The 26,138-nt window shown below is 52.3% G+C and overlaps 2 protein-coding genes and 1 long non-coding RNA gene across 5 annotated transcripts in view; 2 read left to right on the forward strand and 1 right to left on the reverse strand.

The window, feature by feature from the left end:
• Positions 1–3,654: 3,654 nt before the first annotated feature.
• LOC115286405 (transmembrane emp24 domain-containing protein 11) lies at positions 3,655–21,195 on the forward strand. The gene is made up of 5 exons (XM_029932946.1): positions 3,655–3,865; positions 12,625–12,725; positions 19,176–19,301; positions 20,040–20,186; positions 20,977–21,195. The coding sequence occupies exons 1-5, from the start codon at positions 3,742–3,744 to the stop codon at positions 21,124–21,126; spliced, it is 648 nt and encodes a 215-aa protein (XP_029788806.1). The 5' UTR covers positions 3,655–3,741; the 3' UTR covers positions 21,127–21,195.
• On the reverse strand, positions 19,678–22,901 carry LOC115286414. 2 transcript variants are annotated; one of them, XR_003906052.1, is made up of 3 exons: positions 22,848–22,901; positions 20,493–20,615; positions 19,678–20,138 (listed from the first exon to the last, which is right to left on the reverse strand). It is a non-coding gene; the product is annotated as an uncharacterized LOC115286414 (long non-coding RNA). The 2 variants fall into 2 exon arrangements; XR_003906053.1 differs by lacking the exon at positions 22,848–22,901 and adding an exon at positions 22,446–22,527.
• Positions 22,902–23,290: 389 nt separating this feature from the next.
• Positions 23,291–26,138, forward strand: part of RNF212 (ring finger protein 212) — a 35,611-nt gene continuing 32,763 nt past the window's right edge. For both annotated transcript variants that reach the window (XM_029949730.1, XM_029949738.1), the window contains exon 1: positions 23,291–23,460. In XM_029949730.1, the coding sequence (XP_029805590.1) occupies positions 23,352–23,460 (109 nt within the window). In that variant the 5' untranslated portion in view covers positions 23,291–23,351. The remainder of the gene's footprint in view (positions 23,461–26,138) is intronic.

Here is a 26,138-nt window from a genome sequence, read left to right on the forward strand (position 1 = left end):
TTGGAGTGCTCCCTTCCCCCCTCTCTGTGCGGAGCCTGCTTGGGGTGCTCCCTCCCCCCTCTCTCTCTGTGCGGAGCCTGCTTGGGGTGCTCTCTCTCCCCCTCTCTGCTGCTCCCCTGCTTATGTTTTCTTTCTCTCTGCCAAATAAACAAATAAGCTTAAAAACAAAGTTCAAGGACGACTGGATGGCTCAGTCCGTTAAGCATCCGACTTTGGCTCAGGTCACAATCTCACAGTTCGTGGGTTCAAGCCCTGCTCTGCGCTGACAGCCTGGAGCCTGCTTTGGATTTGGTGTTTCGCTCTCTCTCTGCCTGTCCCCTGCACACATTCTCTTTCTTTCTCTCTCTCTCTGAAAAATAAGTAAATATTAAAAGAAAACCTTTTTTTTTTAGAAAAAACTTTTTTAAATAGTCCAGGGAAAAAGTGCACGTGTGCGCGTGCGCGCTGGGTACGTGAAGAGGGAGAAGCCTAGACGGCGCCGTCAAGACGGCAGGACAGACAGGCATCCGGGCATGCCGCGCCTTGCACACACCTCACTGGGTCTCGGTGGCCCCTCCACAATGTGGCTACTATTAGCACTCCCCCTTCACGGAGGAGGAAACTGAGGCAGAGAGCAACTCCGGCGCTGGCCCGCCATCGCACAGAAGGTAAGCGGCCGGGAGCTGAGCCCCACAGTGCTCTTGGAGTCCCGGCTGGCCGCACCGCACGGTCGCGCCTCCTAGAGGAAGACCATTGCCGGTCACCGTGGCCTCAGTGTGTTCGCTCAACAGGCCTTTGCTGGAGTCCAAGTCCCCGGGGGTGGGACCCTGGCGGGTGATCGGCTCACCAGCGGGACCGGTGCCCTCACAGAAGGACCTCGCGGAGCCCCTCGCCCCTCCCCGCTCCCGCCGCAGGAGGACCCAGGGAGGGGCGGCCGTCTGCAGCCCAGAGCACCGTGGACCCCAGACCCCGGCCGCGCTGGCGCCCCAGCTCGGACTTCTGGCCTGGACCCTGGAAATACATTTCGTTGTTTACGGGCTGTGCGGTCTGATGTTTCATTCCGGCGGCCCGGTCAGACTGAGGGGGTCGGGAGCGGCCGAGGGCACGGCGCCAGCCAGTCGGAGGGCGAGGGCCGAAGCCTCGCAGAGGGACGCCTCCCGTGTGGCCTCCAGCTGCGCCGCCTGTGCCTGCAGGGTGCCAGGCGCGGAGCTGAGGGCCCCGTGGCCAGTGCCATCCGAGCTGTCACAGCGCCGCGAGGTGGCACCACCACTGTCTCCTGCGTTGGGACGGCAGCACCAGGGCTGCCCACCTTTCCATGCCCACACGGCTGACCTGCAACCGAGTGCATAATGCGAAGCAGCTGTTTTCTAGACACATCTCCTGAGGCAAGGGAGACAAAAGCAAAAACAAACTATTGGGATTATAATCAAAATAAAAAGTCTCTGCACAGAGAAGGGAAGAATCAACAAAACTAAAAGGCAAATGGTAGAATGAGAGAAGATACTTGCAAATGACATCGGGTAAAGGGTTAGTATCCAAAATCTATAAAGAACTTCTACAACTCAACGCCCAAAAACAAATAATCCAATTAAAAAATAGGCAGAAGACATGAGCAGACATTCTTCCCAAGCAGACATCCGGAGGCCAACAGACACGTGGAAATATCTCAGCATCACTGATCATCCAGGAATACAAACCAAACCCACGATGAGATGCCACCTCACACCTGTCAGGACGCCAAGATCAAAGTCACAAGACATAACGGGTTGGCGAGGACGCGGAGAAAGGGGAGCCCTCGTGCACTGTTGGGGGGAATGCGAACAGATTCCACCCTCTGGAGAACAGTGTGGCGCTTCCTCAGAAAGTGAAAAACAGAACCACCCTACGATCTAGGACTCACACTGCTGGGTATTTGCCCCACGAATACAAGAGCACTAATTCGGAGGGGTCCGTGCACCCCAGTGTTCACAGCGGCGTCCCCTACCATAGGCCAGCTACGGAAGTAGCCCGTGTGCCCATCCACAGGGAATGGAGGGGGGAGGGGTGGGTGTGTGTGCAGTGAGATGTTGCTGAGCCACCAGAAGGGGTGAGATCTTGCCGTTTGCAGGGATGGGGGTGGAGTGTTGTGCTAAGTGAAGTAAGTCAGTCAGAGGAGGACAGATACCGTACGATTTCACTCATGTGGAATTTCAGAAATAAAACAAATGAGCAAAGGAAAAAAGGGGGGGGGGACACACCAAGAAACAGACTCTTAACTGCACTGCAGAGAACACGCTGACGGTTACAGAGGGGAGGCGTGAGGGGTGCTGGGTGAAGTAGGTGACGGGGACGAAGGCGTGCACGTGTCGTGTGGGAAAATGAACACAAAATGAAGATCAAAGAGGACGTCACAGGACGAAACAACAATCTCTGAGGCTGAACACGGGCTTTGAGTGAAAATTCTGTGGGTTTTTTTTCTCAATAAATTCTAAAAATTGCTGAACACACTCAGAATCAGGCTACAAACACATCGGCACTCAGAGGTGAGGAAAAATAAAAAGAAGTATTTCAAGGAGCGACCCATGCACGTGCCAAGGTCACTGCTACCCATAAAAAATAAAAGTAAATAAAGCACAAGTCCGGGAAACACCCAGGCCGCAGAGCGCGCCTCTCACCCCGAAGCCCCCACTTCCCTCTCGTCTCGAGAGTCTTCATGATCACTCTCAGAAGCATGCTCTTGACAGGACACCCAAGTTTTCTTTGTTTTTTAATTTTTATGTTTATTTATTTTTGAGAGAGAGAGAGAGAGACAGTGCGAGCGGGGGAGGGGCAGGGAGAGAGGGAGACACAGAATCCGAAGCAGCTCCAGGCCCCGAGCTGTCAGCACAGTGCCCGACGCGGGGCTCGAGTTCACCGACCAGGAGATCGTTACCTGAGCCAAAGTCGGACACTTAACCCACTGAGCCACCAGGCACCCCTGTTTTTTTTAAAAAAGGGCATATGAGCCCCGTGAAGCCCACGTCAGCTCCGTGGGCCGGTGAGCTGCCCTCTGCCGGGGTCGAATTCCCGGTGACCACAGCGGCTCAGAGCTCTCTGAGCTGTGCCCGGCGTCACCACGGGGTGGGGGGGGGGGCCTGGGTGATGGGGACAGGGGTCCTCTCTGCACTCTTTTTGCAACTTTTTGTGAGTCTGTAAATACTTCAAAATAAAGGGTTTAAGGAGAAATCTCTGTACCCCAGAGCTGGGAGGCCCTGTGGGCTGCACTGCGTGATCGCCGCTCGGACTCCGAGCCTTCTTGTCCACACCCACGGCCCCGGCCCTTCGCCCCTGCCCTGGGTTCTCACCGCCTGGCGCGAAGCTCACTTCCCCTCCCCCACCTCCTGCCAAACAGCGGGCACAGCCAGGGAACGGCCGCCAGGGCTGTCTTGTTTGGCCAGGATGGTGCACCCGGAGCCATTGCCTGGCACCTGCCTAGGTCGGTGCTGTGGGTCCCTGGGCCTGCATTGTCTTGTCTCCTCACCACACTTCAAAATCCTTACAAAGTAAGAGATCAGAAGGAGTTCTGATATCCCCGTGCCTGGAAAGGCCCCAAGGTTCAGACATCATTTTATCTTGTTCCTTGGGGATTGCTGCCGTCACCTGCCCAGGTGCAGCCACCACGTGTCACTTCTCACAGAAATCAATGGACAAGAGTGTCCGGTGGAACACAGGCACGCAGAGAGCCGTGGCGCTGGTCCCCGACCCCTGCAAGCAGTGCAGCCAGCCGTGGCTAACGTGGCAGAAATGCAAGCGTCAACATTTATTTTAAGTTTGTGTTTTTCACTTTCACCTGCTTTTTACTTCCACGTGGGCGAACGAGAGGAGAAGTGCATAATAGAAGACGTTCCGAGTGACACCCTGCTAACAGGTGGGTGGCACGGGCTCCGCCGACCGCGCGGCTCAGCCCGTCCCTTCGCGGCGCTGCGCCAGGTTCTCGCTGCGGGAGCCGACTGCCGGCCAGGGCCTACGTCACAGGCTGGGAAACGGGATGCGACACCGCAGACCCCCGGCTACTCTTGTCTTTCCGGACGCCAGGTTCCCTGAGGACAAGAGTTTCTGGTGCCATTAATCATGCAAATTCTGGTTGAATTCTTAAAGGTAAGTGGTGTCTCTAGCTTGGTCCAGAGAAATAGCCCGAAACAGAAGAAGGTAGTGTGAGTCTGAGCTGCTTCCCCCCCGTGAGCACCCACGAAACCGGCCATCGGCCACAACATGGAACACTTTAAATACAAGGAGAGCTTGAAGGTAAGAGAATGGGAAACATGCATGGAAATACGAACCGAAAGAAAGTGCAAAGTAGACTTCAGGAAACTAAGTATTGCTGGAGTCAAGGAGACGTACACCTCAACAGAAAGATGTTTTGCAGGTGTTTCCTGCTTGACTGTTTTGAGTTTCTTCTAGAATTTTGAGTGTGATGAACCATCAGTTAAGTCTCCATTCTTGTCATTATTTTTCCTTTATTTTTTTAACTTTTCCTTTAACTATGATTGTAATCATCAGTCCATTACTTGGATGTGCCAAATAACGGAATAGCATGTCCCAAAATACAATTCCTAAACATTTCATTAAAAATTCCTTTTTATGGGGTGCTCTCTCGCTCTCTCTCTCTCAAAATAAACTTTAAAATAGTCCCGTTTAGGAGGAAACTTCCCTGCATATTACTCCGTGCGTTCTTGCCACAAGCCCCTGTATCTGCAGCCGGGACGCTGGCTCAGGCCACCTGCCCACGCGTGGGCTCAGGTCACCTTCCCGACTGCCGGGGGCCGGGCTCTCTGCGGTTCTGGGCGCCGGTGCTGCCGGAGCCAGAAAACGGCTCTGTCCCCACGGCCCACCTCACCGCACTACGGCCTCCACGTCCGTGAGGTCCCTGACCTCACTCCGTGAACATGTGATTGTGAGCACGCGTGCCAAACGCCACTTGGTTAAGAAGTGCCAATCCGGAAGGTGCTTATATTTAATTTTCAGTGACCACTAAAATGAAAACAAAAATGGGGTCTGTGGGGGCTCCGAAGCCACGTGTGATGTCCCTGGTCCAGCAGAGCACACACCAGTGACGGCTCGTTCTGTCCTCACCTCTGGGCTACGATGGGATCCAGCGAAATGCGCCCATCTGGAAAGTCTGAGAGACCTGACCTCAGAGCCAGTCATCCAGAGCCGCCTGAGGCGTGTTTTGCTTGCCGGGACTAGGAGCGAACAGCCGCAGTGAGTCAGGGATCCGCCTGCCCCCGGGGGAGGCCGCTCAGGCCCCGCGCGGGCCTCACTGGCAAACACGTGAGCTTCGAAACCACCGTCACAGCCGATGGCTTCTGTTTCCTTATCTGTGACCTGGAGCCACACTTGCCCTGGAGGGCGGAGCACCTGACGGCCGCGACCCGATGCAGGTGTTGGGGGGGGGAGGGTCCCCGCCCTTCCTGGCTCTGTCTCGGACCTATGGGCTTGGGGTCCCAGGCTTGGTCCTAAACTGCCGGAGGGCAGCCCCAACTCTGGCTCAACACCCACCTCGCCCTGCAGAGAGGGAGGGAGCGCTGGCAGGGGCGGAGTGGGGACAGCTGTGTGTTATTACCACTGCTGACCTGAGGAGTTTCCACCTGCTGGTCCTGGAGTTATCTTTCAAACAAGGCGGTTAGTCCCTTGTAAAAAGAGAGATGTGCCTTGGGGCACTGTGATCATTATGTGAGAAACTTCGTTTTTTTCTAAGAGAGAGCGGGATGGGCTGAGAGAGGAAGGGAGAGAATCTGAAGCAGGCTCCAGGCTCCACACTGCACGGAGCCCAGCACAGGGCTCGAACTCATGAACCGCGACATCATGACCTGAGCCGAAATTAAGAGTCAGACATTCAGCTGACAGAGCCAGCCAGGTGCCCCAGAGACTGCTCATTAAAAAGGAAATAGAACTCAGAACCAATAAAAACTTTGCTCCTGGTTGGCCCCGTCCAAGAGGTCCCTAGAAGGGGCGCCTGGCTGGCTCCGTCGTCTGAGCGTCTGACTCAATTTCAGCTCAGGTCATGATCTCCCAGAAGGGCCCCACGGACGCCCACTGGGAGGAGAGGCTGACAGCACTGTGCATCCGATCCCAGCTGTCTGCACAAGTCAGCATGGGGGGTGCCCCGAGGATGTGGGTAGTGCGTGGGAGCATTTGGGGTGCCGGCAATGACCAGGGGATGCACGTGTGGTACCGGCAGAGCCGCACACCCACGAAATGTGTGTCACGTGGGCCCTTCCGCCAGCCCCACTGGCTCCCTCTGCATTGAGTCTCCATGCAGCACACTGGCTTGGAGGGAAACAGAGTCTTCAGGGAACTTGGAACCTTCTAGGAGACACTGCTCCACGTCCCTAACTACTCCTGAGGGCGAGGACTCAGCCGGACCACTGGGCCGTGGACCACCATGCTGCAGGGCCTCCGTGCCTGCATCTTTCGCTCATGAGCTGCACACTACAAGCCCAATAACAAGGTCAGAAGTGAGTTGTCAGGAGCTCACCCAGCGCTTCCGAGGTGCTAAGTTATGCATTAAGCAACTTGCAAACGTGAACTCGCTTACTCCTCACATCCTATGGGATAGATACTCCGATATTAGCCCGGCTTGACTCAGTGAGGCACGGAGCAGTGCCCCAGGGTCCCTGCTCCTAGCCAGAACTCCCTGCCGCTCTATGGATGTCGGTGAGACGTGCAACAGGGCAGCGTGTCCCTGTCTGCCTTTGTGCCTTTGTCCCTGTTCCATCCCGTGGACCTCCCTCCACTGTGGACGCCGTGGGCCATGCTTCTCCACTGCCATCTGGTGGCAGCCCAGGGGCACGACACCTCCCGCCTTCCCTCCTCCCACCCTGGGGGCTGGACGAGGTCATGCTCTGGCACGGATCAAGGCAAAGCCGACAGAAACCACTGTCACGCATTCTGATAATTCAAGGCAGCACGCCACCAACACTGGCACTCATTCATTCAAAATCTCCATCCAACGTGTGAGCCATTCACTCAGTCACAAAGCCTTCCTGAGCCTCTACTACAGAGCCAAACACTGCTCTCAGCTGACGGCCAGGCCCACGAGGCCCACGAAAGAAATCATGTTCCCTGGGCTCTAGCACCTTCCAGAACACAGACAAGGGGACTGCTGACTGCTAGAGCGGTTGGCATGCTGACTGGAAGAGCCCAATATGGGCAGGTGGGGGAATGGCGACACAGGCAGCCTCCCGGAGAAGGGGGCGCTGACAGTGGGGACACCCCAACCGCGCCACCGAGAGACAGGCAGCGGAAGCTCCAGGAGGTTAAGCCGCTGGGCGACGGAGAGCCGGAGGCACCGGCTGTTGCAGTCGAGCGGCGGGCCGGGGGCTGGAAGCGGGCCGGGAGGAAGATGAGGCTCGTCTCACAGAACCGGAAGCGCGTGAATCAGAGATTTCCAGGTGGTCCAACCTTTGGAAAGTGATCCGTCTGCCCGGCCGTGTGCTCCCCTCCAGGAACATTCAGCGGCTTCGGCAGAGGTGCCTGATCGGGGTCTGGGCTTTCTAGCTCAAGTCGGTGAATGTTCCACAAGCACCTGAAAAGGAAGGCGCAGTCTGCCGTTTTCGGGGCGCGGGGCGGAGGCAGCCGGGTCCCGTCGGCTGGCGGTGTGCGGCCTCCCAGCGCCTGGCCGGCTTCTCTCCGCGCCCCCGAGGGCGGCCGCCCCCGGCGGGGCCTGCGCCACCGCCTTCCGCTGGGTGACTGCCTGTGCTGCCACCTCTGCTTCCGCCCCCAGGACGACTTCCGCTGCGCGGACTGATCCCTCTCTCGCTCCCGAACGGCCCTCTCTGCCCGGGTCATTTTCATTGCTCCGAAGTCCACTTTGCTGGGCACTCACAGAGCCACTCAAGCTTTTGATCAACGATCACTGTCAGCATGGCATACCTCTTTTATCCTTTTACCTTTAACTTGCATATAGTGTTATATCCAAAGTGATTTCCCTGTACGCTGCATAACAGTTGGGTCATTTAAAAAAAAATCTATTCTGACAATCTTGGCCTGATCTGTTTAGACCACTGATCTGTAATGTAATTATCACATGTAATGTATACTGTCAGGATTCTGGTCTGCCTGTTTATTGTTTTCTTTTTGCTCCCCCTGCTTTCGGTTCCTGTTTCCATTTCCTACCTTGCTGGAGGTTACTTCAATGTTTTGTAATAACCCATTTTTGCTTTACCTATAGTTATTTTCACTATATCTCTTTGAATAGCTTTGTTAGTGTTTTCTCTAGGGATTACAATGCACATACTAATCACAGTCCGTGAGGACCGATATTCTGCATTTTTCAAGAGAAAAGTGGGAACCTTATGACCAGGGAAGTGCCTTTGCCCTCCCTGCCCTTTATAGCACAGTCGTCTTAAGTGTGCCCTCTCCGCGCTTTGAGAACCACATCAGACAACATTATATATGCTGTCTGCTGGCAACTTTCAAACAGTTTTAAGTAAGAATGCTCTATGGTTGTTTCCCTAGTTACTCTGTTACTCTCTCTTCCCTTCTGGTGTTCCAAGTGTCCTTACCATTCTCTTTCTGTTTGAAGAACTTCCTTTAGCAATTATTTTTTAAAAATTTAATGTTTATTCATTTATTTTTGAGAAAGAGAGAGTGTGTGTGCGTGTGAGCTGGGGAGGGACAGAGAGAGACACACAGAATCTGAAGCAGTCTGCAGGCTCTAAGCTGTCAGCACAGAGCCCGACCACGCGGGGCTGGAACCCAGGAACCCTGAGATCATGCCCTGAGCTGAAATCAGGTGCTTGACCGACTGAGCCACGCAGGTGCCTCCAGCAATTATTTTAAAGCATGTGTTCTGGTGAAAAATTCTTAGTTTTCCTTGAGCTATAAGAATATTTTGCCTTCGATCTGAAGGGTGTTTCTGGTGGATATAAAATGTGGTTTGACAGTTGTTTTCTTTCAACACTTGAAAAATGTGCCACATCCAGCTTCCATCATTCTTATGAGAAGTATACTGTCATTCAAACAGTTGTTCCCCCATCTATCACTGATGCATGGCTTCTATTTTCCATATATATTTTTGTCTTGTGAAAATTGGTAAAAAGAAACATTGTTTACAATGGAGTCCGGCGGCCAGCAGGGGGAGCTCTCGGCCCTGCCACTCCGGGTCAATTGCAGATCCAACAGGAAGGGACGCACCTTGCAGGTGGATTCCACTGTAGCTACTACTTTACAGACCCCCAGGAGGAAGGAAGGTTTCCTCCTCCCCCAGCAACGGTCCAGCCAATGAGAGACTATCATAACCCAGCTAATGAGTCATGGGTCAGCCAATGAAAAGCCACTACACTTCCAGCTCCCAGTTTCCTCCAGTGGACTTTCTGTTTACAACAGCCTTCCTACCCCCTTTCCTCTATAAGAGAGACTCTTCTGCTTTGTTCTCCCAACCCCACCAATGGTTTTGTCATGCGTAGTCTGCCCTCTCTGCTGTTCCTGAATAAGCCTAGTTTTGCTGGGGAAACAGCTGGCAGTTTTAGATTTAGGTGACCAGTCTTTAGTTTTGAGACCTTTTCTTCAGAGAGGCCAACCTGAAACCTAGGCGGTATTGCACACGGTAGTTGGATCCTCGGAGGTTTTGCCGCATTAATTCTGTTGGTGACACGCACCTGCCGCTCAGAGGTGTGCCAGGACCTCATACCAGATGAAAAGATCCCTCTCTGCCACTCAAGCCTCCCTGGAGGCCTCCCTCAGCTCCCCGGGTGGCAGGTGCCGCCCCCCCCCCGTCCTTCCCGTGGTGCAGGGTGGGCACGTCACCAGGACCCCCACCCCAGCCCTCGTGTGAGGCATACAGTGGGTGAGGGGTGCAGCTTCCTTCATGGTTCGCGGCTGGGGCAGGGCAAGTGCACCTCCATCCTGCAGGACCAGCCCATCCCAGATCCTCTGGCTAAAGACCCCAGGCTTTCCTTGAGCAGCCTTCTCCGTGCCGTCTCCCTCTCGCCCTCCGTCCCTCTCTTTAAGGCTGGTCTGCAGCTGCGGCACCCAGGCCAGGGCAGGTCGGGTGGGGGACATGAATAGGGTGCTCACTGCTGGGTGTGTTTTGAGTCTTGAGGTTCTCAACCAATCACCTTTTTTCTACCTTTCTGAGTCTTCTAGTTGTTGTTTTATACATTTTGCCCAATGTTTTTTAGCTGTAATTAGCAGAAGGAGTAGGGTGGAGGGGGCTTCATCTTTTCTAGAATCATCGATGACCCTTAAAATTTTTTTTAAATGCTTAATTATTTTTGAGAGAGAGCATGAGGAGGGGAGCAGAGAGAGGGAGACAACAGAATCCAAAGCAGACTCCCGGCTCTGAGCTGCCAGCACAGAGGGGAACGCGGGGCTTGGACTCACAAACCGTGAGATCATGACCTGAGCTGAAGTCAGCTGCTTAACCAACTGAGCCCCCAGGTGTCCCCATCGATGACACTTTAAAAAGATCTCCTAGAGACGTGCCCTTGAAACAGCATAGAATATGCACTCGATGCGGTTTTTAGTATGCCAGGAGGGACAAAGGGCCAGCACTATTCCAAGACGCCGAAGACCTAGTGCAGGCAGCGCTTGAGACGTTGATGCGGATCTTCTCATCCCAGGAAATGGTCCCCCCAAGAGCGCCTCATTTTGCAGGGGCTGCCCTCTACAGTCAGCGCCCAGAGCCACGGCCCTCTCAGGCCCCTGTCCCGGACCTGTCTCCCTGCCATCAGGGAGGCAGTGTGGCCCTGCGCCTCTAGTTCTGGGCTTTGGAATTACACTACCTTGACTCTAATTCTGCCTCTACAACTCACTTTTCCTTATGACTTTCTCTCTTGGAGATTCCATTTCCAACTTGTAAAATAGGGACAGTATGCAGAATCCAGCACTTACAACCTCCACCACCTGCACCTGGTCCAAGTCACCCCGATTCCCTACTTCCACTCTTGCTCCTTCACTCGTTTCTCCACACGACAAATATTTTATTTTTTTAATGTTTCTTTTTTGAGAGGGAGACAGAGCGTGAGCAGCGGGGGGGAAGGGGCAGAGAGAGAGAGAGAGAGAGAGAGAGATGGAGAGACAGAATCTGAAGCAGCTCCAGGCTCCAAGCTGTCAGCACGGAGCCTGATGTGGGGCTTGAACCCGTGAACCGTGAGATCATGACCTGAACTGAAGTTGGACACTTAACCGACGGAGCCACCCAGGCACCCCCCAGTGACAAATATTTTAGAGCGAAAGCCCCTTGATCTCACTCTTCCAAATGACTACCTCCCTAGTCCCTACGAGGAATGTGCAGGCTCTCTGTGGTCCTGCCCCTGCCAGGCTCTGAATCTCCCCTCGCGCCGGTCTCTGCCTGCTACCCTCCCCCCAGCAGCCCTGCTGCTCCTTGGTGCCCCACGAGTGCCCCTGCCCCAGGACCTCTGCAGGCACCCCCTCCAAGGAACAGTCTTTCCCCCGACGGGGCAGCACTATGTGGCAGCAAGGGGAAAGGCACGTCACCGCCTAGGTTTCAGTCCTGACTCCGCCACTTGCTATGTGTGTGACCTTAGGCAAATTACTCTTTCTGTTTCGGTTTCAAATCTGTAAAATTATAAAGATAGTATCACCTACATAGTGTTATCATGAGAATTCAGATTATATGTGTAAAATCTTTAGAATGTTTGGCAAGTAATGTGACAGAGAGACAGAAACATAATTATAAGGATGCTCAGTATAAAATTATATACAAATTTTACTTCCCTATTCCTTTGAGTCTTTGCTCAAAGTTCAGGGAAGCATCCCTGGCTTCCCCAGAGAATACTCCAAGCCCCTACCCTGTTACTTGCTTTTTCTCACAGCTTTCTTATCATCTCCCACAGTATATACTTATTTCCTTGCGGTCTGCTTCTCTCTGTACGAAAGCTCTGGAAATAAAGATCGTGTCTCTTTCATTCACGTTGTCCTCACTCCCAGAACCATGCTCTCACGTGGAAGGGGGTCATTATATACTTATCAGCTGACTTGGTGAAGGAACAGAAATACCTCCTCAAAGTACATGTTAAGAATAAACGAGAAGGCATTTTAAGGGCTTCGCACAGAACCTGGCACACACAAGAGCTGTTAGCTATTTTTCAATGTTTTTCAACAAACATGAACTTTTATTAACATTGTGCCTTGCAAGGTACACACGATGCCAAGCAGCCCAGGGGCAAGCCACAGGGTGCCTTCGTGCACTAACGGAGAAAGCGGGGGACTCTCTCTGGGTCGCAAACCCGACCGCAGGGGAAGGAAGGACTCGGCAGGACGCCCCTAGGCCTGAGCAAGGAATGGTGCGAGGCGACAGACACAGGCGCTGGGGACACCGGAGGGTCCTGGCCCACCGCAGCTCACATTCGAGGTAGAAAGTTTTCAGGGCTGTTTATTTTTTCAACAGCGCTCGCAGCTCTGAGACGTAGGAGGGACTTAGCCTCCCCCGTTTTCCGAGGGGGTTCCGCGGGGCGCGGTGAGGTCGCGTGGGAACGCGGGCCGAGCCTCCGTCTCCCCTCCGGGGACTTCCCGCTCGGCCCCATGACCTGATCACCAGGGAGTAAGCTCTTTACACTAACAGCATTTTCTATTCGACTAGACTGAAAAGAAAATCCATTTAAGCAACGTTATGTAAAAATTTCTTACACTTACAACAAATGTCTTGTGTTTGTGAAACAGGGACTTTCAGGACACAGCAGTGGGATGCGCGCAGACACGACTTCCTGGAGTCGGCTCCGGGTTTGGGAATGTTTGTGACTGTTATGACCTACAATGAGGAGGTAAAACGTTCTTTCATGTCCTGTAACTGAAACTTCTCATTTGCTAAAAACTCTTACGTCGTGTGTCCCTGTAAACCTGAGAAACGTGTGCATAAGCACTCACGGACCAGAGCTCACAATGTGTCCCGTGTGCAGCTCTGAACAGAGGCGCCGCAGACACGGCCAGTGCCCGTGCCGGCCCGCAGTCCAGCTGAAGAGACCTCGACACAAAGTACTTTAAAACAGTAGGAACGCTGGGCCCTATTCTTCACCCTGGGCCTTGCTGGTGGCGCTGGGCGGACGGGACCCGCAGGCTGAGGCGCGCCTGTGGTTTGCCTCACCCCGCCTCCCTGGCGGGCACTTGCTTTGGTTATGTGGCAGCCTCTGCATCTGTTTGGTCCCCCAGGGCTTAGCAGGAGTAGCAAAGGCACCATGGTCAAGCGGGAAGAAGGCGAAGTTTGGAGTCAGAGCCAAGTTCCGGTATAGGTCGTGACGCTGAATCTTCAGCAGGCTGACCGCTCCAAGCCTGTTTTCTCATCTGTACGTTGGACCAAATGGAGACCCCCACTCCCCCCACGCCAGCCCAAGGCACTCTTTCGCAGTCCACTGATTCAAACACAGTTGCAAGAACTAGTTCCCTTTGGACTCGGAGCTGCCCTGGGACTGTGCTCACGGTGGAGGAAACCTCCTAGAGCAGAGCAGGCATTCCCACCGGTGAGGCGAGGACCCAGAGTCCCTGTTCTCGTTACCCTTGGTGACTGTGTGTCCCAGCCCAGGAGGCATGCTGACACCCTCCTGCTGCCCGCTCCAGCTGGACCGTGGGCACCCTTGCACCGGGCCTGATACAGCACCTTCTCTTGGTGCACCTGGCACCGGCCTGACGGTGGCCGCTGTCCGGACTCCTGTCCACATGGCTGCCTCCCCTACGCACACCTGTTCCAGGAGCCAGCTCGTCTCTGTTCTTTCATGAGCAATCTGGAAATGTCTCCCTGGCTTATTAAACGCTGAACTGAAATTTTAGTTGAGCGAAAATCTGTCACAGAAAATCCCAATTACTGTTTCTAAGACTAAGTTCATTCTTCAAAAACATAATTGCCTGAAACAATGCCCCTTCTACATTTTGAAATTTTGATTTATTTGAGACAGTGAGAGTGGGGAAGGGACAAATAGAGGGAGAGAGAGAATCCCAAGCAGGCTCCACACTGTCAGCACAGACTCGGGGCTCAAACCCACAAACTGCAAGACCTTGACCTGAGCAGAAACCAAGAGTCACTCACTTAACTGCCTGACCCACCCAGGGGCCCCCTGAAACAATACATCCTTCTAGAAAGGATGACAAATATTTTCACTCCTTCTGCATTCAACAACAATTTATCCTGGTCCCAATGTGTCCCCAGCCCTCTTCTCGGCCTAGGAGGGACAGAGTTCTCACCCCACAGGCCCAATTTTCAAGAAAGCTCTCTCCATTTGGAAGAAGAAACAGCCCTAGTTTCAACATTTCTTACAAGATTCCCTGTTAAAGTCCTTATCAGCACCCCACACGGCTTCTGACCATTCTTCCTTGAGCAGCGTGTCCAGGGCACAGGGCACGCCAAGTTGCCCATCTTGGTCATCTACCCGCTCCTACGGCACGTGACTGACAGCCCCAGGGAACAACGTGGCCGAAGGGCAGGCGGTGATGACACGTGCGTGCCGCACAAACCCCTGCATTGTGTGTCCCATGTCCCACTGTTTCCTTAGCGATTGGTGAGGCTGAGCACCTGTTCATGTCCTTTTTGGACTTTTTTCTTTTAGCACTTTGAGTTTATCAACCCACTGCCCTCTGGTCTCCAAAATTTCTGATGAGAAGTCTGCTGATAATCTTATTGAAGATCTTTTGTATGTGACAGTTACGTAGATCCCGGATCCTGGGAGGACAGGGTCCTTTTGCCCACCCTGGCTTCCTTCCACACACTATGTGCAGGCTGTTCTAGCAACACATGCACAGCTGCCTGCCATGCAGCTGGAGTGTGGGCGGGCGTGGGGGTGCGGATGGGAGTGGGGATGGGGATGGGTCGGTGCTACTGGGCCAAGAGCTGACACTGACCAAAAGTAACCACAGGCTCCCACCCAAGGCTCCCGCTGGAGGCTGCAAGCCTTCGCTAGACTCCATGGTTCCACAACAGTTCGAGATAGATCCTCACAGTGTGATTCTTAGATGGGAAGACACGCTCCTCTGCTGCCTACTCCACCATCTTCCCAGAATCCTCTCCTAGTTCCAAATATTTTTAAATTTCTTTTATGATTTCTTCGTTGACTAATGTGTTATTTAGATATGTGCTTAATCTCTGAGTGTTTAATTTATAAATATTTATGGATTTTCCAACCATCTTTGTTGTTGATTTCTATTACAACTCCACTGTGTTTTGAGAGTAGACTTTGTTTGGTTTCTATGATCATTATTATTTGTTGAAATAATGTAGTGGATGGTTTCTACTATTTTAACAGACCAGAATGTGGTCTGTCATGGTGAGTGTCCGTGTGACCTTGAGAATCGGCGTATTCTGCTGGCGGTGCCCGAAGTAGGCCACGGCACCCGTGATGCGCCGTCGACTGACCGTGTCCTTCCTGACCTGCTGCTGGGCCTGACCGCTCCCGACCCGGGGCTCTCGGAGCCTCCTCTTCCTCCTCCTGCCGTCCTGTGTTTTTGCCTCATAATTTGCTCTGCTGTTAGGTGCTCACCCATTAAGGATTGTTTTGTCTTCTTGGATAAGGATAACTGACCTCTTTGCCATTATGTAATTATCCCTGATAATCTTCCTTGATCTGAAGTCTGTTGTATCCAAATGAGTAATCCAGCTTTTTTTGTAAGTTAGCATATACATCTTTCTCCATCCCTTAACTTTTTTTCAAATGTTATTTATTTTGAGAAAGAGACTGAGAGAACCAGCAGGGGAGGGGCAGAGAGAGGGGGAGAGAGAATCCCAAGGATCCTCCACACCATCGGCAGAGAGTGGGGTATGAGGCTCAAACTCACAAACCGTGAGATCATGACCTGAGCTGAAACCAAGAGTCAGATGCTTAACCAACTGAGCCCCCCAGGCAGCCCCTCCATCCTTTAACTTTTAATCTACACGTCTTTTTTTTAATGTTTTTTTAAATTTTTGACACAGAGAGAGATACAGCATGAGCAGGGGAGGGTCAGAGAGAGGGAGACACAGAATCCCAAGAGAGACTCCAGGCTCTGAGCTGTTAGCACAGAGCCTGACACAAGGCTCGAACCCACAAACTGTGAGATCATGCCCCGAGCTGAAGTCGGACGCTCAACTGACTGAGCCCCCCAGGCGCCCCTCTACACGTGTCTTTATATTTGAAGTAGGTTTCTCACAGAGAACTAGTTTTAGTTTTGATCCACTCTGGCAATCTCCGTCTTTGCACTGGGACATGCGGACCACTGACAGTCGGAGGGATTGTTGGGAGCACTGCGTGTACATCCACCATGTTTGCTCCCATTTCCTATTCGCTGCCCTTGCTCTTTGTTCCTATTTTTGTCGTCCACGTTTTCTATGTTTTGTGTTTTTTTTTTAACTTAAGAGAGAGCGCGCGCACAGAGGAGAGGGACAGAGGGGGAGAGAGAGACCTCGAGCAGGCTCCTTGCTCAGCATAGAGACCGACGTGGAGCTCCATCCCAGGACCCTGGGATCATGATCTGAGCTGAAGTCAAGACTCAGATGCTCAAGTGATTCAATCACCCAGGAGCTCCAATCTTTTGTGATTTTGAGTATTTTATGTGATTCCATTTGGTCTCCTTTCTTAACAGATCAATTATACTTTTTTAACTTTTCTTTGAATGGTTGCCCTGGAGTTTGCAATATTTACATCCAACACACGACCACCGTCCAGTAACGCCGCAGTGCCTTCTAGTAACAAAGCATTCTGAACCCCTCCCTCCCGTCCTGTCTCATCATGCTGCCGTCCATCTCACTTACACGTGAACTGTAACCGAACACATTGTTGCTGTTATGTGAACAAACCAGTACCTATTCAATCAGTTAAGAAAAATGAGCTTCTAGTTCATCTTCAATGGCCCTTCTCGGACGCTCTTCCTTGTGGAGACCTGAGTTTCTGACCCACATGCTCTCCTCCCTCCAGAGTTTACCAGTTCTCCCCAGGTAGGTCTCTCAGTGACAAACTCCCTCAGTTCTTCTTTGAGAAAATCTTTATTTCTCCTTCACTTTTGTTTTTTTGTTTGTTTTTGTTTTTTTAATTTTTTTAATGTTTATTTATTTTTGAGAGAGCAAGCGAGCATGAACAGGGAAGGGGCAGAGAGAGAGGGAGACACAGAATCTGAAGCAGGCTCCAGGCTCTGAGCTGTCAGTACAGAGTCTGACGCGGGGCTTGAACTCACAAACTGCAAGATCATGACCTGAGCCGAAGTCGGACACTCAAGCAACTGAGCCCCCCCGGACGCCCCATCTCCTTCACTTTTTAAGGGGAATTGTGCAGGATAGCAATTCTAGGTTTGTGGGTTTCTTCTCTCAACCCTTTAAATATTTCACTCCATGCTCTTGCATGTGTGATTTCTGAAGAGAAGTCACATGTAATTCTCACGTTTGCTCCTTTGTAGTGAAGGTTTTTTTTTTTTTACTCTGGCTCAAGACATTTTTATCATTGACATCTACAGTTTCGTGATATGCTAAGTGTAGGGTCTAGGGTCTTTCTTTGTGTGGCTTGTTTGGCATTGATCCTGCCTGGTGCTCTCCGAGCTCCCGACTCTGTGGCCTGGCGCCTGACGCCAACCAGGGGGAGTTCTGTCCTTACTGTTTTAGGTGTTTCTTGCCTTTCCTCCTCTTTCTTCTCCTTGGAGCAGGACCACTATGTGAATGCTTATGCCTTCAACAACTGTCCCACAGTTCTGGGATATTATGTTCCTTTTTTTTGGTTTTTTTTTTCCCTTTGCTTTTTCAGTTTTAGAAATTTCCATGGTCATATCCTCATGCTGGGAGTCTCTCCCCAGCCGCCTCCAGTCTAATAAGCCCACCAAAGGCATCCTTCCTTTCTGCTCCAGCATTTAAAACGTTTCTTGGAACTTCCATCTCTCTGCTCTCGGCACACGGCCTGCCCCTCTGTGACAGCCCTTCACATACTAGCCACAGTTTTCCCAAATTCCTGGTCCACTCATCCAGTGTCCCTGACATGTCTGACTCTGGTTGAGATGCATGTTCTGTCTCTTTGAACTACGTTTTTTGCCATCTAGTAGTCCTTGACATTTTTGGTTGTTGAAAGCTGGACATCAGGTACCAGGTTAAAGGAGCCCAGTACTGGTGCCCTCAGAGTTTCTGCTCTGGCAAGTTGTGATTCTTTATATTTGTTTGTCTCTCCAGTTTTAGGAGCACTGATTTACCCTCAATTCTCTGACAGATCTAAAAAGAATTGCCTTTATTTTTGTTCATCTTTTCACTTGTTAAGACAGAGTGCCAACTTCCAAGCTCCTTGATGACAGACTAGAAGTCTTACACCTGTTTTTAAAGTGGCAAATAATATAGAAATGACCTAAACAGAAAGTCAAAGTTGCCCAACAAAAATAGCCAACTAAAAGCTTGGTGTGCATTCTTCTAAGAAAACAGAGTCGTCTTCTAAGCTTCCGGAAACATACACACATGTGCTCTTACAAATGTTTTTTTAATTACTTATGGGGGGGGGAGAGAGTGCTCCAGTCTGGGAGGGGCAAAGAGAGAGGGAGACAGAGAATCCCAGCAGGCTCTGCACTGTCAGCACAGAGCCCGACGCAGGGCTTGAACCCACGAACTGTGAGATCATGACCTAAGCCAAAATCAAGAGTCAGACACTGAATTGACTGAGCCACTGAGGCACCCCTACAAATGATTTCTTAAATAAAAAACAGTATCCTATTCAGACTACTCTACCATAGGATATCATGGACACCTTTAGTATAGATGTGGGTATAATACTTTTTTTTGCCACATAATATTCCTTTATTTAGCTTTGTCTAAATTTAATCAACCCCCTACTGAAAAGTATTGAAGTAATTTTAAGAAAGAAAGGTTACCATTACAAACACCACCACCCTGAATATCCTTTTACACATAATTTTGTCTGCTTGTGCACTTCCACAGAAGAAGTTTCTGTGGGTAGAACCACTGAGTTGGTGGCTGTATCTATTTTTAATTTTTAATACATATTGCTGAACTGCTCTCCAAAATGGTTGTTCAATTTACTTTCCCAAATCGGTGTTTAGAGATAGTATTTCTCAATACTATCCCTGGGTACTTTTATTTAAATCTTTGACAGTGCTATCTTACCGTCTGTGTATTTTGTTTTTACCAACAACAAATCATTTTCATGTTCATCAACCACTTCATTCCTTCTTTAAGAATTGCACGATTTTTACTAAGCGATATTGTGGAGTATTATTTTTAAAAAGGGAAATTAGAGAATAATAAATTTAAACTATGGAAACCTCGATCCTAGGTGTTATTGTCCAGGTTATACGGCCCACAAGGAACCTTCTATTTCACTTCACACTCCCCTGGCGAACACATCATTTGCTTGGAGTCTAACTCTACGAGGCTCCTGTCGTTTGGAGGGAGCAAGCTGGTGAGTACACGGCCCCCGTGTCCAGGCTGGAGAACGGGGTGTCGGCGCTGCTCGGGCGTGGCCCTGGGGTGCGGAGCCGGCACACCCGGACCGGCCGGAGCCTCTTGAAGGTCCTGGGCCCGCATCTCGGTGCAGCAACCACAGAAGGGGCTGCACAGCTTGGAAGGGGTTCAAAGGAGAGCCGTGGTGTTGATTAAAGGGCTTGAAAAACAAGAACCGTGAGGGATGGTTGAAGGGACTGTGATCGTTCAGGCCTGAAAACTAGCGAAGGCTGGAGGATAAATTAACAATGCAATCCCAATAAATAAAACTCCGACATGGCAGACGGTGACTGGTTATTTTCTAAATGTGCTGAGGGCAGATGAAGACAATCAGTACGTTAGTATCAGAAATTAGTTTTATGTAAAGAAAAATTTCCTGAAAGTAATCAAATTCGCTTAGCACCAAAGGCATTTGCCTCATAGTAAATTTGACGTTTGGGGGTATGAGTACCTTCTCTGGGTCACAGATCACCATTTAGTGCATATCATCCTCAAGTGCTGAGTCTGGCAGGGGTTGAGGGCCGGTGAGAGACCAGGAAGCAGCGGGGCCTGCTCTTGCAGGGGGGGTGGGGAGAGCGAAGAGAGGGCACGGGCAGACACGGGGCGGGGCGGGGAGAGCGAAGAGAGGGCACGGGCAGACACGGGGCGGGAGTGGAGCTGTTTTAAGAATGTTTCTTCCCTTCTACTGTTTGTACAGCGGATTCACTTAGAGATTCGAGTTGGACAGCATGACCTTGACGCAGCGGTTGCTCAAGCGAAGGACAAAGTTAATGAAGTTAGCTTTAAGCTGGAACATCTAATTGAGCAAATTGAGCAAATAGTCAAAGAACAAAACTACCAAAGGGTCAGTCTGCCCATTCGGCTCGTTCTTTCTCTTGCTGCCAGGAACGAGGCCCTGGGAGCCCCTGAGCCGCGGAGAGAATGAACGGCCTGCTGCTCCGTCCTGCCCCCGGAGCTAGCACTGTGGGGACGCTCAGGGTGACCGGAGAGAGCGAGGGTCACTATCTTTCCACTGCCTGCTGGGCTGTGAGCTCCTCTAGGAAGAGGGACTGTGGCTCACTCACTTGCGGGGGCTGAGCTGACAGAACCAACAAATGCTCCCAAACACCCCCACACACATGAAGAGGCTCAGGGTGCCCACTTTCCAAACCTGTCTGCTCCTGAGACACTGTGCGTTTTCCAGGTCATTGTGTCCAGTGGACTCTGGTCAGACATGGGCTCAGATCTGCCCCCAGGCTCACCTGGGGTCGTCTCCAGGCTCCAGCTTCCTTACCTGGAAAATAAGGACAGGTGTGCTTGGCACGCTGCCCAGCGTAAAGTGCAGGGTGGACGCGGATGACGAAAATGTCACCGTTGGCTAACGCTCACTTTGCCCAATGCTGGGAAATAAATGTACAAGACAACGGGTCAGATGGCAGACGTTCTCCATCAAAATACAAAGATTGCTTCATAAGCTCCATTCTTAGTCCTTACGTTAAGGTAACAGCACACCCGGGCTCAGTCAGATACTGCACTTTGGTGTGAGGTATTAACGGGGAGATAGTAAACATCTTCAAAACATCCAGCACTTTCCCCTCAAATCCACACATTAAATACTTTAAGAAACTAAAACTGCCTATTTCTCTTCTATATAGGACCGTGAAGAAAATTTTCGAACGACCAGTGAAGACACAAATAGCAATGTTCTGTGGTGGGCTTTTGCACAAACATTAATCTTTATCTCAGTTGGAATTTTCCAAATGAAACACCTCAGAGACTTCTTTATAGCTAAGAAACTTGTTTAAGATGTTAGCAAAGAAAATTGCTTGCTAATTTGCATAGTGTTTGGTTAATAAATCAATATACATTCATAACCAAGTATTGCTTTTATGATTTCAAAGATTATCAGAGGTTGAAATTAATGTTACAGCATTGTAGCAGGGATAAAATATCACTTTAACAATGTAGCATCCGAGTTTGATAGAATAAGCACTTCATCCAGTTCTTACTCTAACTTGGTATAGAGCAGCACTGTCCAAAAGAAATAAAATGTGGGCTGCACATGTAGATTCTAAGTTTTCTGATTCCCACATTTTTTTTTATTTTTTATTTTTTAAATGTTTTAATTTTTGATACAGAGAGACAGAGCATGAGAGGGGGAGGGGCAGAGAGAGAAGGAGACACAGAACTGGAAGCAGGCTCCAGGCTCTGAGCTAGCTGTCAGCACAGAGCCTGACGCGGGGCTCGAACCCACGAACGTGAGATCTGACCTGAGCCGAAGTCGGAGGCTCAACCGACTGAGCCACCCAGGCGCCCCTGATTCCCACATTTTAAAAGGGAGCTTTTTTAGAAAGGTAAAATCAACCCCGTGATATATAGTTAGCCCAAAACATCAAAAATATTACCATTTTAACATATGTAAACAGTACAAAATTATTGAGGTAATGTGTTCTTTTTTTTAATTTTTAAATTTCTTTAATGTTTTGTGTTTTTTTGAGGGAGAGAGAGACACAGAGTGTGAGTAGGGGAGAGGCAGAGAGAGAAGGAGACACAGAATCCGAAGCAGGTTCCAGGCTCTGAGCTGTCAGCACAGAGCCCTGCACTGGGCTCGAAATCATGAGCCTGGAGATCAAGTCGGATGCTTAACCCAATGAGCCACTTAGGCGCCCCTACGTTCCTTTTTTTTTTTTTTTTTTTTTTAATGTTTGTTTTCGAGAGAGAGCAAGAGAGAAACAGAATCTGAAACAAGCTCCAGGTTCTGAGCTGTCAGCACAGAGCCCCATATGGACCTTGAACCCACCGACCATGAGATCATGACCTGAGCCCATATTGAACCCTCAACAGACTGAGCCACCAGGAGCCCCTCCATGTTCTTTTTTTGACATGAAGTTATGGCGACCCAGGTGTATTTTACATTCAAAGCACATCGCGATTTGGACCACTTCTTTCCAAGGGCTCAATGGGTCACACGACGTTCACCACTACGGTTAACGAAGTTAACAACGTTTCTGCGCTCCGCCGGGAAAGCCATCCCGAACCCCGGCCTTTCTCTCTTTCCATGCAAGATGACAACTTTCCCCCGCACACGCCAAGGGCCCATTGTTCTCCGAACCGGGTTCCCGACCTGGCCCCCCGTCGGTCCACCTCCGCACGGGGACGGGGACGGAAGCTTGGCTCTTCCGAGCCCTGGGGCGACGCGGCATCCCCCAGGAGTGCAACTGTGGAACATCACCATTTTCTTTAGCTTTTCGTTCTGAAGTAACTCTAGGCTCCCTGGAAGTTGCAAGAATAGTACAAGGAGCTCCGTCCCCCAGCCCCACCCACCTCTGTTTCAAAGGGAAATATCTTGCCCAAGAAGGGCAGCAGCGGCCACGGACGCGGCGCGGCCCACCTCCACCAAGTGGTCTCAACCTGGGGCCCCGCCCGGGTCTGCTCTGTCCTGCACCGCCATCCGCCCACGACACCTGGTCTCTCAGGTCAGCCCTGGGTCCCTGCCCTGACCCCCATCCCGTCCCCTCCCCCGCACCACGGAGGAGGTCGCATCCTGGCCTTCCCGGCTCGAGCCCTGCTCTCAGCTTCCCTGACCCCGCTCTGCGCCTGCGCCTTCCCAGCGCGCCCACGTGGGCCCCAACTAGGGGCACCAGCACCGGCTCCAGGCCTAGACTAGGGCACACGGCTCCATAAAAGAATTGGCAAGGATTGCTGTGATGGCATAAGGCAGGCCAGGCCAGGGTGGGCGTGCTCCTCCCCTCCATGTCCAGCCAAAACGGCCTGCGAGGAGAAGAATCTACCTAACTCCCCCTCCCTTCCCGGGGTTGGTACGTTCCAGCACGGGTTTTGGCGGGAGCCGCGCTGCTCTCTGGTGCGCAGGCGCGGCGTTACAAGCTCGCGTGTGCGCAGGTGCAGAGTCCTCGTCCTCTGCGGGCAGCGGTGTGCGCAGGTGCAGAGTCCTCGTCCTCTGCGGGCAGCGGGAGGGGCCTCGCGTGGGCCTGGGCTTCGCCGCGAGAGCCGCGCGGACACCCGGTTCAGCATGGCCAGCTGGGTGTTCTGTAATTGCTGCTTCCGGCCACCGCACCGGACGTCGTGCTTCAGCCTGACCAACTGCGGCCACGTGTACTGCGACGTCTGCCTGGGCAAAGGTGAGGCGGGCGGGGCCCGGGGTCCGGCAGTAGTGGGCGGCAGGGCGGGGCCGAGGGCGTCCAGCTCCTTCAGGACCCTCGGGTGCTGCGACAGCAGGACGCTGGGCGGGCAGCTGTAGGGACCGAGGACAGAGATCGCCGAGATCACAGGTGTCAGCCCCTGGAGTCGGGCTCTCCCTGCCGTTTCGTAAGGCGGGTTAAACTAGGCCCTCTCTCCAGGATGTCTTCTAGCAGCAGCGCAGGGCCCCAGAAGGCGCGTCCTCACCTGGCGTCAAGGGAGGGTGGAGCCAGAGCCTGCGGGGCGGGGGAGGGGTTGAGAGTCAGCCGGGATGCTTGGGGGCTCCCAGGCAGAGGTAACCCCGAGTGCAGAGATCTTAGGGTAGAAGAAAGTGTGGACAAGCCCGAGGAACTGAGGGTACTGGTGAAGTCGGCAGAAGCGTGCTGCAGGCCGCCCCCCCCGGCCCCCCATTCTCTGAGCATTAGGAAACCACTGGTTTTAAGCAGAGTGGTGATGTGATCAGAGGCATGTCTTTCTTTTTATGATATTTTTTAAAGTTTATCTATTTTGAGATAAAGTGTAAGCGGGGTAGGGGCAGAGGGGGCAGGGAGGGAGAGAGAGAATCCCAAGCAGATAGCACAGAGCCTGATGTAGGGATGGAACTTATGAATGGAGAGATCATGACTTGAGCCCAGTACAAGAATATGACGCTCAACTGACTGAGCCACCCAGGTGCCCCGCTTTTTATGAAAATGTTAAGTTGAAGTAAAGAAAAAGTCACAAATGCAAAGCACAAGCATTTTTACAGAGTGAATCTACCTGTGAAACCAGCTCCCCGGTTAAGACAGATGTCACCACCCTCTCAGAAGCCATGTCAGAGAGAACCACTAAGCCCATCTCTGTCTTGTGCATCGCCTTGGGTGATTGGAAGCCATGCCGCTTGTGCCCCGGCTCAGTCTGGCTTCTGTCATTCACCGGTGCGCTGGGAGGCTGGTTTGTGTATCTGTGTGCAGGTGCATTCGGCCCCCTCACCGCTGGGTGTCTGCCACTGCCTGCCACACCCTCGGCTATCAGTTCCACTGGTGCTGGGTGTTTGGTGGTTGCCACTTTGTCTCTTACGGATAGAGCTACCGGAACGCCCCTGCTCGGGCTTTGGGTGGGCTCAGGCCTGCATCCCTCCTGGGTCTGGATCTGCAGTGGGGTTGCTGATCCCACATGTGTGTTTGAAAAGCCCCTGGTAGCTGGGTGACGTGGAGCTCGGGCAGGAGACGGGAACTGGGCAAGAGGCTGTGCACGTGAGTGGCGCTGGGGCTGTGGGGCTGGAGAGACGCAGCACCCTGGGGTCCGGGGAGGCAGCTTGGTCTCTGGTGGAATGGGGACCGGGTCAGCCCTCCGGTCTTCACCGCCATGCAGAGCGCGGAGAGGAGACCGCAGCTCCCAGGAAGGTTCAGCGGCTCACGCTGGACTCTGAGGTTCCAGTGAGAGCCCTCCAAGGGGGGAGCCTGGGAGGTATTGAGTATTTGGGGCTGGGGGTCAGGACAGCCAGGAATACGTTGGGGAATTGGATGTACCTGGTAGTTGAAGATGCTGGAGGGTGGAAGGCAGAGGAAACTGGGACGTGGTACCCCCTGGGAGGAGGCGTGGAGGTCGGAGGAGGCTGCGGAAGAAAAGCAGAGCGCGTGGGGCCTGGCGTTTCAGGGCAGTCAGGATCGGAAGCTCCCAGGATTTGGTGGCGTGGGTGAGCCTCGGTGAGCACAGTGGAAAGGAGCGCATGTTCTCGGCGTTGGGGGGCTGGCCCAGGGCCTCACTGGGGCGATCCCCCCAGACCTCTAGCTCTCGAAGCCTAAGGCCGAAGCACATTCCAGTAGCCCTAGGTCATTCCTCCAAAAAGCCATAGGTGCTGGGACATACAGAGACAAAGAGGGCTCTAGGTGGAGCCTTGACCGTAGCTCCCCAGCTTTTCAGTGACCTTACTCAGAGATAAGCCCTCCTTAAGCTTTGGTATGTTTCCTTCCAGACTTTTTCCTGTGGATACAGGTTTTTAAAACAAAAAGGGGGGGGTGCTCCTGGGTGGCTCAGTGGGTTAAGCGTCTGACTTCGGCTCAGTTCAGGATCTCAGTTTGTGAGCTCAAGCCCCGTGCCGGGCTCTCTGCTGTCACCTGGAGTCCGCTGTAGATTCTCTTCTCTGTCCCCCTGTCTCTCTGCTCCTCCCTCCCTCCCAAAAATAAATCAACATTTAAAACCTTTAATGGCATTGCATGTGTACCGTTGAGTTACCTGCATGTGTTGATAGGACGTGGATCTCTTTTCACGCTAAGGTGAGTCTGCATCATGGTTTAGGGCTGCGCAGTATGTCTTAGTTGCCCTACCAGACTTCCTAACCGGTCCCCAGTACCAGCGTGTGTTTTTTCTAATGTTTGTCTGTTAAACCCCGCTTGTTCGTTGTGTGGTTTTCTCCTTTGGGTGCGTGTGAGGGTGGTGGTGCCTCACTGGGCTGCGCCCACCACAGCCGACTCTTAGCACCGGTGCTCCCAGAAAGGGGGCGGTGCCGCGGCGCCAGCACCCACGGCCTGGATTTTCCTTCGCACAGTGTTGGTCGTCTGTGCTTTGGCCGGCTGCTCTCACCGCTTATTGGAGCGCTTCGTGGGCTAGTGGGCCCGTATGTGGGTTGAGCGTGAGT

Source organism: Suricata suricatta, chromosome 1 (assembly GCF_006229205.1).
Source record: "Suricata suricatta isolate VVHF042 chromosome 1, meerkat_22Aug2017_6uvM2_HiC, whole genome shotgun sequence".
Taxonomy (NCBI): domain Eukaryota; kingdom Metazoa; phylum Chordata; class Mammalia; order Carnivora; family Herpestidae; genus Suricata; species Suricata suricatta.